This window comes from Pelobates fuscus, chromosome 2 (genome assembly GCF_036172605.1).
Source record: "Pelobates fuscus isolate aPelFus1 chromosome 2, aPelFus1.pri, whole genome shotgun sequence".
Classification (NCBI taxonomy): Eukaryota; Metazoa; Chordata; class Amphibia; order Anura; family Pelobatidae; genus Pelobates; species Pelobates fuscus.
This window is the reverse complement of record NC_086318.1, coordinates 91,697,883-91,716,032: the sequence shown is the minus strand read 5'-3', so window position 1 is coordinate 91,716,032 and position 18,150 is coordinate 91,697,883. Positions and strand designations below refer to the sequence as shown.

At 37.7% G+C, this 18,150-nt stretch overlaps 1 protein-coding gene across 1 annotated transcript in view; it reads left to right on the top strand.

The window, feature by feature from the left end:
- SLC25A36 (solute carrier family 25 member 36) overlaps positions 1–18,150 on the top strand; it is a 44,876-nt gene that overhangs the window by 14,545 nt on the left and 12,181 nt on the right. Inside the window, exons 2-3 of the mRNA XM_063442468.1 lie at positions 12,338–12,508; positions 15,516–15,593. Coding sequence (XP_063298538.1) covers positions 12,338–12,508; positions 15,516–15,593 — 249 coding nt within the window. The remainder of the gene's footprint in view (positions 1–12,337; positions 12,509–15,515; positions 15,594–18,150) is intronic.

Genomic DNA, 18,150 nt, shown 5'->3' with positions numbered 1-18,150 from the left:
CTATGTTTCCTGACTGTGTGTGTGTGTGTGTGTGTGTGATGAATGTCTTCAGCTGGTGACACTGACAAGGTGAGTAAAGGGGTACCAGTGGCAGGGAGAGTGTGACAGGGCCATGGGGGTAAATGAACAGGGGGGATTGTGAGAGAGAATAAGGGAAAGGGAGTATGACATGGTTTGATGAGGGAGTGTGACAGGGCGAGTGGAGGTAAATGTGTTGGCAATTGTGGCATAGTAGGAGGGACCTGTGTGTGACCGGATTAAGGGGGGTTAATGTAACAGGGTGTTGCAGAGTGAGGGCAGGTGAGTTTAGAGGGAGTGAGATTAACAGAATTAGGAGTGAATAATGTGAGTGTGGATGTATGGGGATGCTAACAGTGTGTCTGGGGAGGCTTAAAGTGGGTGACAGTGTGAGTGGGTGTTTTTTTTTTTTTTTTTTATATTATTATTATATTTATTTATTTATTTCCTCGTGGTCCGGTGATGATCGGTCTGCAGCTCCACACACGCGAGACCTGTCAGAGCCTTGCTATGGTAACCAGCGGCAATGCTCTGATTGGCCCGTTCTCGCGAGACACATGGTCTGCAGCTCTACACACTGCAGAGCTGCAGACTGGTGTTTGCGATGGGCACTTTCAGTCCGGGCCAGGCAGCCAGGAGGGGCCTTGCACCCAGCGGCATACTGAGCAAGCCGTTGGGCCCCCTCCTGGTGTCTGGTCCTCGGTCACTGACAGAGGACCCGACACAGTCTGCCCTACGGTAGTTTAGGTGGCCGTGATGCTTTAGGCGGCCGCCTAATCAGAGAGCCATGTGTGTATATATTAGTATATTTTTTTTGTTTCTTGTATAATAATCCTTTCATCAAGTTATTTTATTTTTTCCTTTCTTTTACATGAATATGTTTAAAATAAAAAAATAACATATAAAAGCATAGAAAAGCTACCTGCATGTAGTATGTGACAAGCTCCTTTAGCCATATACACCTTGGGTGAGACAGGGTCTGAAAACAAACAGTCTTTCCTTATGGTCTTCCCTGCTTCTCTGTAAGGAGTCAAGCAGGGAAGATCAGAGACTTTCCCTTTTCAAACTGTGCATATCTGACCCAAGGTGTTTGTATATGGCTGTAGGATCCTTCAATGTAAAACACACAAACCTAGTGTGACAGTGGCATCATTGGTGCTGGATAAAAATGTGATACATTAACATGTTCTAGAGATCAATTTTTAGATGTATTTTATCACATAAAAATGTATATATGCATCGCTTTTCAAAGATGTTTCAGTTCATATTAATTACATCACTTACACATGATGTTGCAGTGTACAGTTAACATGTACATTTTTTCCTTCTTGATGGTGACCTGTGTCAGTATATAAAATTATTAGTCTGTTGGGGATTGGGTTCCAGTGGAACTAGGATTAATTGGCATATTATGTTCAAAACATGACCATTTTTTTTTATGTAAACTTTTTGGGTCTTTCTGTACTGCTCTTCACTTTTCTTTCTCATACAAGTACCAGGTTAACATTACAGAGAATCACATCTCATTTTGTCTTTCTTTTTTTTTTTTCGGAAAAAAAAAACTATCAGAGTTCTGCAGCACCTGCAGCACATTGCAAAAGGAAGATAAACAGGCATTTATTTTTATTTTTGTAGTGTGCTTATTTCTGTGTACTTATTACAAGAAATGTACAAAACCTAAATGCCTGCTTTATAAAAGACCCAGTAGATATTTTGGAGCAGCTTGGACTTGTACAATAGTCACCTTGTTTTAGTGTGACTGGAGAAAATAGAGCTTTGTGAGAATTTATTTTACTCCTCTTGGTATATCCAATCACATGAAAGAGGAGGAAGTAAGAAACAAACCAGTAAGAAACAACAATCTTGTGTTTATGTATATTTTTATTGGGATATAAAATAGATCTTGTTAGATATCAGCCAGTGCACACTGCACCACAGAGCTGCCACAATTATTTGAAAGTTTAATTAACCTCTTAGTGACAGCTGACGTACCATGTATTTTAGCCCTGTAAAGGCTCTTACAGCAAAAATCTAAAATAACCATCAGTTGATGCCCTGCAGTAGGCACCTGGCAGCTGACCAAATCCTATAGTGTAGTTGTTATGGTCAGGGCTGCCACCAGAAATTTTGGGGCCCCTAACTCAGCTCAGGGTCTGGGACCTTTGGGGCCCGCCTCCAATCCCGCCCACAGGAACCACCTCCAAATCCAGCCCACAGGAATATACCGACACACACACACACACACACACACACACACACACACACAGACAGATACATACCGAAACAGACATACACGCATATAGGCATACGTACTGACACACATATACACACATATACAGACACACAGGCATACATAGTGACAGACACATACTAACATACATACAGACACATGCATGAGGACATACACACAGACAGACATTCATTCATACTGACATACATACATACATATATCTATACACCTGTATTGACCATGACATTGGGTGCAAGGCAAATTATTCATTTCTAGAAATATCCGGTCTGTACCCTAAAGAACAAATAGATTTCGTTATGGAGGGAATTTCCCTAATTCTCCGGAATAACTTTTTCTGGTTCGAGGGGGACTTCTATCTGCAACGCCGGGGGACCGCTATGGGGACCAGGTTCGCACCCAGTTATGCTAATTTGTTTATGGCCTACTGGGAAAAACTTTTTGTGTATTCCCAGCATGACTGGAGTGCGAACCTGGTCCTATATAGACGATATATAGACGATATTTTTATTATTTGGAGAGGAGGCTACTCTACGTTTCTGGAATTTTTTAATTTCCTTAATTCAAATGAGTGGAATATAAAGCTGACCCAAGAATATAGTCAACAAAAAATTAATTTTCTGGATTTGGAGATCTTTGTTAAAAATGACACCATAGAAACCTGTACCTTTTTCAAACCAGTAGACGTTGATGGATATATTCATAAAGAGAGCTGTCATTTTCGCCCATGGCTGGACAATATACCAAGAGGCCAGTTTCTACGCATGAGGCGAAATTGTACAGAAATAGGAAATTTTGACTCTCAAACCCAAATTTTAAAAAAACAGTTTGTAAGTAGGGGATACTGTGACAGTCTTCTGGATCAGGAGATAAAACAAGTTAGGGACATGGAAAGAGACACCTTATTAGAATATAAACCCAAAACAGCACTAGAGAAGAAGGATGATAAAATACCTATCATATGTAATTATAATCAAGATCATGGGAAATTAAGAAGAATTTTTAACAAACATTGGCACATCCTGCAACAGGATGAAGAAATTCTACCCTACCTCAATGATAGACCCAGATTAATCTTTAGAGGAGCCTGTAATCTAAAGCAGAAATTAACTTTGAGTCATTTAGAATTATTGAAGCCTAAAGAGAATTTCTTAACTTCACACAAAGCTCTACAGAAAGGTTTCCATTATTGTGGAGAATGTATGGGCTGCAAAAATATTGAAAAGAAACCCAAAAGAATAGAAGTTTTTAAATCAAGGATTGGCTTTGTTAATTTCAAAATTAACTCTTTCATTACTTGCCACACCAAAAATGTGGTGTATTTGCTCACATGTCCTTGTGGACTCCAATATGTGGGGAAAACAGCAAGGAATTTAAAAATAAGGATACGTGAGCACATCTACAACATAAGGAGAGGTTTTTTAAAACACAGTGTTTCCTCACATTTTTTTGAATGTTCATGGCGGGAATCCTGCAGGGCTTAATTTCTATGGGATCCAGACCATTAAACCCCATTGGAGGGGAGGCCAAATCGAGTCCACGTTGAGTCGTAGCGAAATGAGATGGATTTTTGACCTGGAGACATTGACTCCGGGCGGACTCAACGTGGACTTCGAGATGGCAGCCCTCATTTAGAAGATTAGCCCTTCCAGCCTCTATATATATATATATATATATATATATATATATATATATATATATATATATATATATATATATATATATATATATATATATATATATATATATATATATATATGTTTGCCCTTCTGGACCATTCTTTCCCTTTGTACCTTTTTTAAAAATTCTTTTAAAAAATTTTTTTATTCTAAATCTTACTAAAATTATTTAAAAAAAAAATAAAAAAAAAATTTGTATATATATATATATATATATATATATATATATATATATATATATATATATATATATATATATATATATATATATATATATATATATATATATATATATATATATATATATATATATATATATATATATATATATATATATATATATATATATAATGTTTTTACCTATTTTTTTGGACAAAACCGTTTCCACACCTGTGTTTTCTACTTATGTTGTAGAATAAATAGATACCACCTCTGAATTAAATGTATATTTTGTTGATTATAATTTGATTTGTATAGTTGCACAGTAAGATGTGGATTAACCATTTTTAATGGCTCTAATTTCCCCTACCAATGAGTGGACTTTATAAAATAAGTTGCCACCTTCAAAGATGGCGCCAAAGTAAAGCAGTATCCGGGTCAAGGACTGAATACGAACTTATCCGTGATGACGTCACCGACGCGAGTCACGTCGGAGGAACCCGGAAGTGACGTCACAATACGGAAGTGAATTGAAAATTTGCCCGGGAAAACCGGCAACACCGGACTTATTTAAAGAGTTTGAAACTGTCCGGACCATATGCACCTTGGAAGAAGACCTAGAGTCGAAACGCGTTGTGCCCTGTATTTTTATACTATTTTTACCACTTTGTGAAATTGTTTTTTTATTTAATAAATCCCTTTAATCGTATCCATTTGGCTATTGGAGCTTTTGATGTGATCGGGGAGAAATCTGAAAAGTGGAACATACTGAAAATCATAGTCTGCATGACCTTATGAAGAGCTGTTACAGTCTAAGCCTGCTACAATAGGCTTTGGAGATCGTGAGTGACCCAATACCAGACCATATCTATTCACCATTTTGTTATACAGTATTATGCTATGTACATTATTTGTTTTTAGATCGATCCGGCAGATCTTTGACAGAACTACCTATGTACAGATATAAGTATAACACTGTGGTTTTATATATATAGCACCCCCCTCCTGTTTTTGTTCTTTATCACTATACATACATATATACTGACATGCATACATACCTACATACATTCATACATGCATAGATACAGACATACATTCATAATGACATACATAATGACAGGGGTCCTCAAACTGTTTTTAAACAAGGGGCCAGTTCACAGTCCCTCAGACACTGTTGGGGGCCGGACAATAAACAATATGAACAAATTCCTATGCACACTGCACGCGTAAGGACACACACACGTGCGTATATAAACAGACCGACACAGATATACACACAGATACATACACACAGACATGCATGCATACACATACTGACTTACGCACACTGACACTTACACAAATACAGCTAATTTTGCTTACCTTTCTTTTGCAGGTGGAAGGCTGTGGCTGATGGGAGTCGGCGTGGCTCCCGCGGCCTGGCTTTCTTCCCTCCTGCGCGGAGAGGAGAGAGCTGGGAGGAAGTGACAGGCTGCGTGTTTTTTTTTTTGTTTGTTTTTTTTTGTTTTGTTTTTATAGGGGCCCGGTCACGCTATTGCACGGCCGCAGCGCTGACTGGGCCTCTGACGATATAGGGCCCACAGGGTGGCCCTAAGTGCGAGGCAGTTCCGCCTCTACACGTGGGGGCCGTGCCCCCCAGGGCCGCCGGGCCCGTGACAACTGTCTTGGTTGTCACCCCCTGATGGCGGCCCTGGTTATGGTGCAAGAAGTGTTCTGTCATGGTTTCACTTCTTACTTGGGAATGCTGGGTGATGCGTTCAGAGTATAGAACTATATTTGACATTAAGCACTATTAGACTGAAACATTGCAGTTAAGAGCCCTGTGGGTAAATATTCAATCTTCCTACTCTCTCGTTCATACTTTCACTGTATATTCACATTCGCCGCATCACTCAAGCCACCTACACAAAGTCACCATTCATCAACATACACATATCTTGGCTCCTGCATAAAGTCTCTCTCTCCAGTCTTCACACCCCAACAGTGCATAAAGTAATCCACCTTTCCGTTTGCCTTTCGCGGCACATATTTATACCCTCACTTTTCACCCTTATACTGTTACTTCATATATGTTTGCCCAGTACATCTAAGTAGGGAGGATGGCTATACACTACGAGTCTCCCCCATATGTTTGGTATTCAAGAAAGAGCATCCCAATATCGTTGTTAATCCGTAAACCATAGCAGGGGTCCGGTCTCCATATTTGAAGTGGTGGCATACCATACATTCTCAGTGAACAATGCCTCCCAAACATTATCAGTGTGATGGTAGTCAACATCACCAGGAGTTTCAGATTAACATTTTATGTAGGACCCTGGACTACTCCTATGTCTGTCACCCTGTGCCAATTATAGGTGCAGGGTGTGTATTCTGTATTTATTAATTGTTGGTGTGCTCTTCTGTCCTGCTGATGCTTGTTACCAACTAGGTGGATTGGGCAATGGAGCATTTATAGCTACCATCTGTTGGTAGCAACAGCTATATGCACTACCTGCATAGAAAGGCTTGTTAATTAGCAAATTAGGGTAGATTTGCATATTGCTAATTCTGCAGGCAGGAGAGAGATTTTGTGTTAATTATTGTATTTCATACCCCTTTATAAATTTGGAATTATTTTATAATTTGCTGTATGTTGTCTGCTATGTTTTGAATATTTGTATTTTATTGAAATTGTCACCGCAATCTAAGTGTAATGAGCATATGGGCTAGAAAGAAAGTATTGCATGTTGGTTCTATTTGGAACTGGGAGTCATGTGTAGATTATTAGGGATCCCAGTGACCGTCTTTGTAAAGGCATTGGCAATCACTGTAAGGAGAGCTGGGGCAGAAGCGCTTAAGGTTTCTCAGTTTCAGCTAGGAAGCGAGCTTGGCAGAGATACCCAGCCGGGGTACAGGGAGCTCTGTCACACTCGGCTCTATCTTTCCCTTCCCCAACGCACACCTCCCAAGAAGTCCACTTAAAACACTGGCAACTTGTGTATAATTGGCAGTAACTACTAATAATAGCAACAGAAAGAGCCAATAAAAGTAAATACAAATTTATAAACAGTACTATGACCCATTAAAACTCTGTTCCCAAATTATCAACCAACATGCTGGAGATGTGAAGCTACAAGAGCTGACTATGCACATATATGGTGGTCATGCTCTAAAATAAGATCACTGTGGATTGAAATTTTTAAATGAAGAAGAATGGACTCTAGTCAAATTATCATTCTCTCCTCCCTCAGCATTTTTCTATTTAGGCTGCCAAAATCTAGATAAAGATAAATGTTATAATCCACATACTGCCAGCCACAAAATTGATTATAGCAAGACATTGGAAACATGTAAATCCACCAAATTTGATAGAAAAAAAAAAAAAAATAATAATAATAATCTAATTATAAATCAATGCCAAATGGAGCAAGGTATAAACAGACATTTCAATATAAGAAATAAAAATGATCAAAGATGTACAAAATGGGTTAAAAAGATTAAAGGAGAGAGAATACAAAGACCACGAGGTATATAATAAAGAAATTAGCTTTAAATACAAAAAAATGATGATGCACTTGTAACCTTATTAATACTACTCCCTATCCTACAATTGAGAGGGAAATATTACATATATACTTGGATCATTTCAGTATAACAACAAGATGCTAATTCTACAATGTCTTTTAATTGTGAGAATAGTGAGACAATAATTAAATAGAAATTAAATAGGATAATATAGGCTAAAGGAAATGGGTATTTTGTGCATCTCAGAATTTTAAACAAGTTTTTATTTTATTTTTTCTTCTTTATATTATATTTCCCTAAATACGTAGATTCAGATCAAATATGCTCTACTACCAGTTGATAAAAGGAGTACACTTTCTGGAGTGAATGAATGTATAATAAGCATGATGGATACGATAACCATGAATATTAAATTTTATATTTTGGATATTATGTATACCTATATGTCTAAACTGCCTGTTTTGTATTTTATGTCCATGTAATGAAAAATTAATAAAAAAAAAAAAAATGGAAAGAAAGGGGGGGGGGATTAATAACTGAATTTTTTTTTAAGAGCAAAATATATAGGCTTTTGCCTTGGGTGGGTCTTGTTGAGTCCTACCTGGTAACATCACTCATCTTGTCTGTCAGACTCATGGAGGGTTCTGTAGTCGTGGCTTTAGAACGCCCACTCAGCTCCTGGGTTTTTCTCCCTCTCAAGTGTGCTTCTCAGAAGTTGGAGCCTGGCCTGCTCCCAGTGTAGCGGGTATCCGTTGTGGCAGCTGTAGCCTTTTTAGAAAGTCCGCCGAGTCTTCTGCCTCCGGCAGTATCTCCGCGTGGCAACACCAGGGTTCCGCATACTCCCCACCCACCGGTAAGTAATTCCATGGTCTCTGAGCAGCTTAGAGACAGGCATAAATCTCCATATCTCCAGCAAGACAGAGAATGGCAAGTTGTTGCAGGCTCTTACTTGACAATTATCCATAGTGGTGGTGGGTGTGTTCTTGAGCGGGCCAGAATCGCTGCTTTCATCAAAATGTCCCGAGTGACGGCAATGATGTCCCTGGGAGCATCTGCAGGGGCAGTTGGGGCCTTTCGAATTCAAAATGGGGAGACCCTTCACCTCCATCTCTGCAGCCATTTTATTTGTGAATTCCAACATTGCCTTTCTGGCACCCCACATATGCGTACATTCTTCTTACCATGCTGCGCTTCCATTGATGTAACAGTGCAGTTAAGGTGCTTGGACTGCTTTGATAGATTCTCTACTTGAGATCTGGTTTCTGTGAGTATGCATTCTCTTTCAACCTTAGGGTCTCCAGTGCTGCAATGCGCGAGTTGAGGCCCCTCATCTTGGTGCGTTCTCCATGCAAGTCCTTCTTCCAGACCTCGCGGAAATCGAGCAAGAGCTTTTTAATATTTGGTAGAGGGTGAGATGTCTGAGTCTGAATAATCCCTCCTGTACAACACGCTGAGGACCTGCAATGTCGTTGGTCCTTCTTCTTCCAGAGAGACCCTGGATTCACTGGAGCCTCATGGCCTCCCTGGCACCATCTTAGGCTGCGCTAGCTGCTGCGGCCTGTGAAACACCCACCTAATGTCAGGCATTTTTGAGGAGTCTGAAGTTATACATTTTCAATGTTTGTGCCCCATCTCTCTTTTGGGAGGTTCAGGTCATTAATCACCCAGTTGATCAGTTAGATTGCTGGACATTTGTGGCAATTTTGTGTATTTTTGGAGTATTCGGCTAGAGCACCACATAAACACTTGTTAGGTGCACAGCCACGCCCTTATTAGAAATGTATTTTAAGGCGCGTTTGAGGTTCTTTTTTTTAAAAGAATACATTTTATTCACTCATCATGGATTTAATCAAAACAGGATTTTTATTTATTTTTTTAGCTCAAGCAATTGACTTTTTCAGCATGCAGGTATGTTGTCTTACAGGCTTTAACCACTAAATTTGGACTAATGATGCGTAAGGATTGGGTTGTGAACGAACTCCCTGCATTTATATTTTATTTTATTTTTTTGGTCTTGAAATGGTTGGATTTTTTTATTTGATTTATTTTTGTGTGTGTGTTCATTAGAACATAAGCCCCATAACAGACCTGCTCCTCCACTTCACACAATATTATTTATAAAGCGCCAACAAATTCCTTAGCGTTGTACAATGGGTAGACTACCAGACACGTAATTGTAACCAGACAAGTTGGACACACAGGAAGAATAAGAAAACTACTTGAAGCCATTAGAGGTCTTTAGGAATATCCTTATATTGGTTGTTAATTAATATTGCCTCTTTTAGACCAGTTTGCAAGTATCCTGACAGATATTGAGTGGAGCAATTGAAAAAGCAAGATTATGTAGACTTGCATAATCGTATGATATAAGACAAATTTTTTGTGGCTCTGAGCAAGTGCAAAGCAAAGATTTTTTTTTTTTTTACAAGGAAGTAAACTTGCAGGTTTTGCATAATATGAACAAAAGCTACTCCAAATGATTTAAATTATGTTGAGACAATAAAATACTTATCAAAGTGCTTCTGAAAATTGTTCCTTCATAATTTTGATCGTATTTATTAAATTGATGAAAAAGTCACTGTCTTCTTAATCGTAAATTCTGTGGTTTTTTTTTTTTTTTGCAGAAAAAAAATTTACATTTTAGAAGGCCACCACATTTGTTGGAAAATGTGGCATGAATATTCATAAATTTATCGGCGCATATAAAATAATTACATTTAGATTACGAAAAAGCAACAGATGAGAAAAATCCAACAGATTAAAAAAATTGCACCAAAAATTCTTTTTAAAAAAGCATGGAAATTTAGGCTGAAAAGTGTCGGTGACATTTTGCTTAATATACCCCCAAGGTGTATTAGTTTTTTTTTTTTTTCCCAATAACTTCACTGGTTCAGTAAAAGTGATTGTTCAAATTCTCGAATAAATTCAAGGCTATCCTATGTGGTTCCAAGAAAGATGGTATAGGCGTTCGAGAGTACAGAGAAATAAAGGAAAATAAAAGCTAAGAGAGCACTGAAGGATTTGATGTAGAGCCAGGACTGAAGTCAGTTGATACTGCAGTGTAAGCAAGGTCATGTTCATCCATTCTCTAGACCTCCGTTCTAATTTCCAGTTGAATGCTTGCAATTTATCCATGTAATTGTGACTTTGCAGCAAAACTCTGTTTCCATGTATCTTGTCAAAGTACAAGTCAGGCCACACCCTTGTTCCGATTTGAAACTGATGCCTAATTATATCCATTTGTTTAAACATATTTTGAAAATGTGATGTATCCAGAAACCGCTCCCTGCCAGCTCTGGAAAAATTCATAATGTTGGGGAAGTAAACATCTTTATAAAAAAAAAAGCCTCTTTCTGCGTGAGATTAAATACTACTGGTGTTAAAGGGATACTCTAGTGCCAGGAATAGAAAGCTGTATACCTGGCACTATGAATCAATGCTTTCCTATGGGGAACAGTCTGATGCTGGATGTCCTCATGCAGAGCGAGGACATCTAGCGTCATTAACCGGACCAAAGGTCTGTTATGATTCAAGAAGCTCTAGTCTGGTAGACTGCCACTGTGGGCAGACTTAGTGCTGCAATGTCTCTGAAACTGCAATGTTTTAAATTGCAACACGAAGTGCAAAAGGGGCATTGCACACAGACTGCTTCAATTAGCTTTTAAAGCGCAAATGTCACTTCCTTGCAAATTGCACTATTGAATAAAGCATTGAAGATTACCTATAACTTATGTTGCTTTATTTTTTGTTTAAAGCAAAAATATTTAGCAAGTGATATCACAAAAATATTGCAAACACTGTAAATGAAAAGGAAAATAGAAACTTTTATGTATGTTTTTCCTATGCTTACTGTCGGGTGCGAAGGACATGGCTTGTAACAAATATGGAGGTGCCCAGTTGCAGAATAAGGAGCTGTTCAGGAGATGCAAGATAATTTCCCATGATGTTTAGAAGTGGCTGTGGTGAAGTGTGTGTACATAGGAGTCTGTTTATGGTGTACTATGTGTAACTAGGGTCTGTATATTAATAATTGTGTTTTGAATTATCAGTAATACTTGTACTCCCTATTTGTCTCTCATAAACAGATTTCTGCAGCAGTTTGTTAATACTACAGCAGCTATAAGGTCACCCCCAACCCCCTATTTTGTGACCACAATGGAAAAACTGACCTATACAAAGTAGTGTCTGCATGGACTCTTAAGCGACTTCTTTAATTCTGAAATACATGAATGATACTGATTGGCAAGTTGGAAAACAGTGTGTTGTGCATGTGTGTGTTTTGTTTTTTATGGGAGCTGCATTACGAAGTGGATAAGTACATAGTTCCATTCAAAACAGTGAAAGGAACAGGATTGGTTGAGTGATCTCCTATTTTGGCCTCTGCAACAAAACTTGCTTCTTCAGCAGTAGTTCCTAACCTAGTGTTCAGAGCACATCCGTGTTACAGGTTTTGTCAGTATCCCAGTAGAAATGGCATTTGAAACTGCATAAATCTTAAATTGTTGGCATACCTTATTGTTTGATAGTCTGATTTAGAGATGAATTGATATGCAACAAGAGAGGAACATTCAGAGTATACCAGTTTTACTTTATTTTTCATTTTCATTTGTAATGCATCACATATATGCATATGAAAAATGTTGGTTAATTCTTTTCAGTTGTTTCGTATATTTTTTATCATTATTTACCAAAGTCATATCTTTTTCTTGTGTTGTGTTTTTGCTTGCAGATGTGGGGGCACTGTTGGCGCGATATTGACATGCCCGTTGGAAGTTGTGAAGACAAGGTTGCAGTCGTCATCCGTGACCCTTTACATTTCTGAAGTTCAGCTGAACACTATGAATGGTGCCAGCGTTAACAGGGTGGCAAGAGTATCTCCTGGACCACTGCATTGTCTCAAGTAAGAGCGGGGAATTAACTTTATAAAAGTGGTCAACATCTCAATTCTGTTTCGTGTTTGATGTTTGAGTTTTAATTATACTCTGTGATACTGATGTTCGGAAGCTCTGCCATATTATTTTATTAATAGTCCAGAATGGCTTCCTAGCTTGACATACAAATGGACTCGAATTGGCATTCTGTTTCATACATCACCCTGCTTAGATAGGCGTGGTATTTTAGATTTAAGCCTGCTCGTTGCAATTGGCAATGGAATGCTGTCTTAACCCCTTAAGGACGCAAGACGGTTCAGGACCGTCATCGGCATTTTTGCGTTGCCGACCGATGACGGTCCTGAACCGTCCTAAATTTAAAATGTACTTACCCGATCGCCGTCGTTCCCCCGGTGGCGATCGGCGGTGCTCCCGGTGTGGGGAGACTGCCTGCAGCCCAGACAGTCTCCCCATGGCGGATTAGGACCCCTGGGGCCATGTGATCGCCCATCAGGGCGACCACATGGTCACAATAGGTGTCCTAGTCTCTGCCTGCAGGGGGACTGTCTGTGCTGACAGGCAGTCTCCCTGCAACTGTAAAATCATAAAAAATTTAAAGTGAAAGGTAATAAAAAAAAATATTATTATATATGTGTATATATATATGATATATAGACCTATATTATACCTATATAATATATGTCTATATATCATATATATAATGTCATGCTAAGTGTATTTTTATATTAATATGTACATATATTAATATAAAAATACACTTATAATTAATTTACACACGTGTATATATATAATATATATAATAACTATATATATATTGTATATATATATATATTATTATAAAATACGAATAATAAATAATTTAAATTAAATTAAAAAAATTAAAAATAATAATAAAAATTAAAAAAAATTATATATCTATACGAAATGTTATTCTAACTGTATTTTGATATTAATATATATATATTTATATCAAAATACACTTAGAATGAAATTGTATATATATCTATGTATATATAAATAAATAAAAAGAATACGAACTATTCATATGTCCATATACAAAATGACATAAATAATTATATAAATATACACGTAGACTTCAAATATATAAATATGCATATATATTTAAATTCTACGTGCGTATTTATGTAATATTTTTACATAATTAAGTTATTTTATTGATTGCAATTTAAGGGACCTGCCTGCCAACCCAGGCCAAAAGTCTAGAGAATTTAATTTGCTAGCACTGTATTTTACCCTGTAACGTTCTACGACACCCTAAAACCTGTACATGGGGGGTACTGTTTTACTCGGGAGACTTTGCTGAACACAAATATTAGTGATTCAAAACAGTAAAACATATCACAGCGATGATATTGTCAGTGAAAGTGACTTTTTTTGCATTTTTCACACATAAACAGCACGTTTACTGATGATATAATTGTTGTGATACATTTTCCAGTTTTGAAACACTAATATTTGTGTTCAGCAAAGTCTCCTGAGTATAACAGTACCCCCCATGTACAGGTTTTATAGCGTTTTTGAAAGTTACAGGGTCAAATATATGGGTCAAATATTTTTACATTGAAAATGGCCAGGTTGGTTACGTTGCCTTTGAGAGCGTATGGTAGCCCAGGAATGAGAATTACCCCCATGATGGCATACCATTTGCGAAAGAAGACAACCCAAAGTATTGCAAATGGGGTATGACCAGTCTTTTTTAGTAACCACTTGGTCACAAACACTGGCCAAAATTAGCGTTCAATTTAGTTTTTTACTTTTTTCACACACAAACAAATATGAACGCTAACTTTGGCCAGTGTTTGCGACTAAGTGGCTACTAAAAAAGTCTGGACATACCCCATATTGAATACCCTGGGTTGTCTACTTTAAAAAAAATATGTACATGTGGGGTGTTATTCAGCGATTTATGACAGATAATAGTGTTACAATGTCACTATTGATACATTTTAAAAATATATGTTTTGAAACCGCAATATCCTACTTGTACTTATAGCCCTATAACATGCAAAAAAATAGCAAAAAGCATGTAAACACTGGGTATTTTTAAACTCAGGACAAAATTTTGAATCTATTTAGCAGTTTTTTTCATTCACTTTTGTAGATGAATAAAAGATTTTTCACATAAAAGTCAAAAAACATGTATTTTTTTCAATTTTTCATCATATTTTTTCATTTTTAAAAAATTAAATTACATGAGATTATATAAATAATGGTATGTAAAGAAAGCCCCTTTTGTCCTGAAAAAAACAATATATAATTTGTATATGAACAGTAAATGAGAGAGCGGAAAATTACAGCTAAACACAAACACCACAAAAGTGTAAAAAGATGCCTGGTTGCAAATGTACAACATCGCAAAAAAAGTCCAGTCCTTAAGGGGTTAAACATCAACTTTTTTGTTTGTTTGTTTTTGTTTATATCCAAAGCATGGGTTTTGATTTGAAACAAGTTAGAATTTGCTAACTAATATTTTGTAAATAATTTGATAACTAGCTATATGCTTACAAAGAGACTTCATCTGGATACATATATAAATGTGGTATGTTTGTAGATCTCTAATTTTCTTCCAAACTTTCTACTAGTAATACTCAATACAAAATAAATCACCCCTACACACACCACACACATTTTTGTCATTGAAAATAAAGCTTTGTAAGTTTAATAAAGACCTGGCTCCTAACTATTATTTATTTTTTTTTAAATCTGACCCCTTGTTTCAAAGCAAATTAGTCAAGCCCTGTGCTATGTTAAAGGGACACTATAGTCACCAAAACTTTAGCTTAATAAAGCAGTTCCTTTCATGGTGTTTCTTTATGTACTGAATGAGCATGCACTAAATACAAATTTTCAGTATGTATTTATCAGAAATGTAATTTTCCTCTATATACAGAGAATAAAGTTTGTGCTGCCTGTGATGTGGACCAATGCTTCTTGAACAATAAAACTTCATTGTCTGTCTAGCAATTTAAAAACTTTTTCTATCTACTTTTTCAGAATGATCTTGCAGAAGGAAGGTACCCGTTCCTTGTTCAGAGGACTGGGCCCTAATCTAGTAGGCGTAGCTCCTTCCAGGTACTATTTTATTTATTTTTTTGTTTGTTTCTTCTTGTTCCTGACTGAATTAAGCTGTTGAATTGTGCATTTTAATACCCCCCCACCCCCCACCCCCTTTCTTTTCCATTATATTGTTTGCACTACTATGCAGACGTTCCAAACTATATTCAAAGTTCTTGTAGGTTTACGGTGTAGGTATTTGCATTATGTCCACCAATTTAATGTATGTAAAAAGCAGAAAGATTGAGTTCAAGTAAAAATGATTTGAATGTAGTGAAGAACAGAGCGTGTGTGTGTGTGTGTGTGTGTGTGTGTGTAAAAAAAACAAAAACAAAAACAAAACATGATTCTACTCCATCAGGCATAGCTACTTTCTAAGCAAAATAGCATTTTCTCCTGGAGAGAGGGCTGCCCTCACAGCCTACTCTACTACAGAGCACCTACCTTGTAACATTAAGTGGCAGACTATTGTATGTAATGCAGGCAGTGTGCAGGGATTGGATTTGCACCAATAGTCATCCAGACCAATTCATCAAAAAAAACAGGTTCAACTTCAGTCATGTGACTGAAGCCCCTATTGACTCAATGCTTTCCTATGGGAAAGATTGAATGTGTGCAGGGCTATCATTATTCCCAAATGTCGTCTATGAGGAGTTTTGAAGAGTTCTTTGAGTTGTAGTTAGTCTCTACAGTAACGTGCTGAAAACTGCACTTTTTCACTTGGTTTTAGTTAATTTGTTTTGCTGACCTTTTTAATGCAATAAAAAAATATTAAAAAAATAAATAAATATGGGTCAACCTGAAGTGTCCCTTTAAAGCCGCATTGTCTAAATGTCCTATTGATTTATTATTATTACAGATGTATCTCTAGTAGGTGTCTAATCAAGAGAAACTGATGGTAGATAAATTGTCTATTTAATTCTGTTTTACATTTATTTTCATTATTTGTATATAAGACTTGAAGGTTTGTGCAACATCTGCCTGTGGTTAAAGGAACACGTTTATTACCAACACATAGTACCATGACCACAACCCATCTGCATGGAGAAAAGTAGTCCTTGCAGCGCCATTCTCTGTAGCTGGCTCTGCCTCCTTAGTTATGATTATAATCTTGATGATCTCTGCCAATCCAATGCTATCCAATAGGGAAACATTGAGATGCTAGTATGCATGCATGCCAAAACACTGCACTCTGAGGCCATCTGATAGAAATAGAAGAGTTTTACTGTTTCTGTGGAAGCACCTCTAATGGCAGTGTCAGCCACTAAAGGTACTCTAAACACTGCAATGACAACATTGCCGTTCTGCAGAACATGGCGCCTTCATCTGTGGGTGCCTATAGTGTCCCTTTAAACATTCTGTGCTCAATAAGTGCTTTCAGAACTATTTTAATAATTCTCACCTGCGACAAACAAATAGAATTTCTGTTAATCTAGGCCTGAACAAATTGGCCACGTAAATCCCAGACTGATTGATTTATTAATCACAGTAAGTTTTGATGCAGAAAATGTAAGCTATAATAAAAAAATTGGTGAATATTGTCGTTGGAATTAAAAATGACAGAGAAAAAGTGTCTATTCTAAATTATGTAAAGTAGCGGCTCTGCATGCTACTTTACCGACAAGATTGAACAGCTAAGGAAACAATTCTCCCCCACCTTGCCGTTCTTTCTCATCAACACGTTTATCATGCCTTTCCTACCCTTCAGACTTTCTCCCCAGCTACTGAACAAGAGGTGGCTGCACTTCTCTTTTCCTCTGGCCCCCACTTGCCCGCTCGATCCTATCCCATCTCAGATCCCATCTCTCTCCCCTTGTCTTTTGCCTTCCCTAACACACATCTTCAACTGCCCTATCTCTTCTGGCATTGTCCCTGCTGTCCTTAAACATGCCACTGTAGTACCTATCCTGAAAAAAAAAAACATCTCTTGACCCATCTTCCCTCTCTAAATATCATCCCATATCCCTGCCCCTTTTACCTTAAAGCTTTTGGAAAGACATGTCTTTACCCATCTGTCTCGCTTCCTCAATTCCAACTCTCTCATTGACCCTCTTCAGTCTGGCTTCTGCCCTCTCCACTCTACTGAGACTGCTCTTATCAAAGTTACGAACGACTTAATCGCAGCTAAATCCAAAGGCCACTACACCATACTAATTCTTCTTGACCTCTCTGCTGCCTCTGACACAGTTGATCATGCTCTTCTCCTTCAAACTCTTCAATCGCTCGGCCTCTGTGACTTTGTCCTTCCAACTTAAAAACATAGCCTGTATCTGCCCCTTACTTACAAAAGATGCTATCAATGAGCTTCTCCATGCTCTAATAATTTCCCGCATGGATTATTGTAACCCTCTCCTGATTGGTCTCCCCAAAAGCCGTATTGCCCCGCTACAGTCTGTAATGAATGCCTCACCCCTCTGTCAGTCCTTACATTTGCTTCCTGTATCCTATAGGAGTCCATTCAAAGTGCTAACCCATACAATTCTGAACATTTCTAGCCCTTCTTATATCTCTTCACAGATCCATAGGTGCCCCTTCTCGGTCCCTCCGCTCTGCCTGTGACCACCTCCTGTCCTCT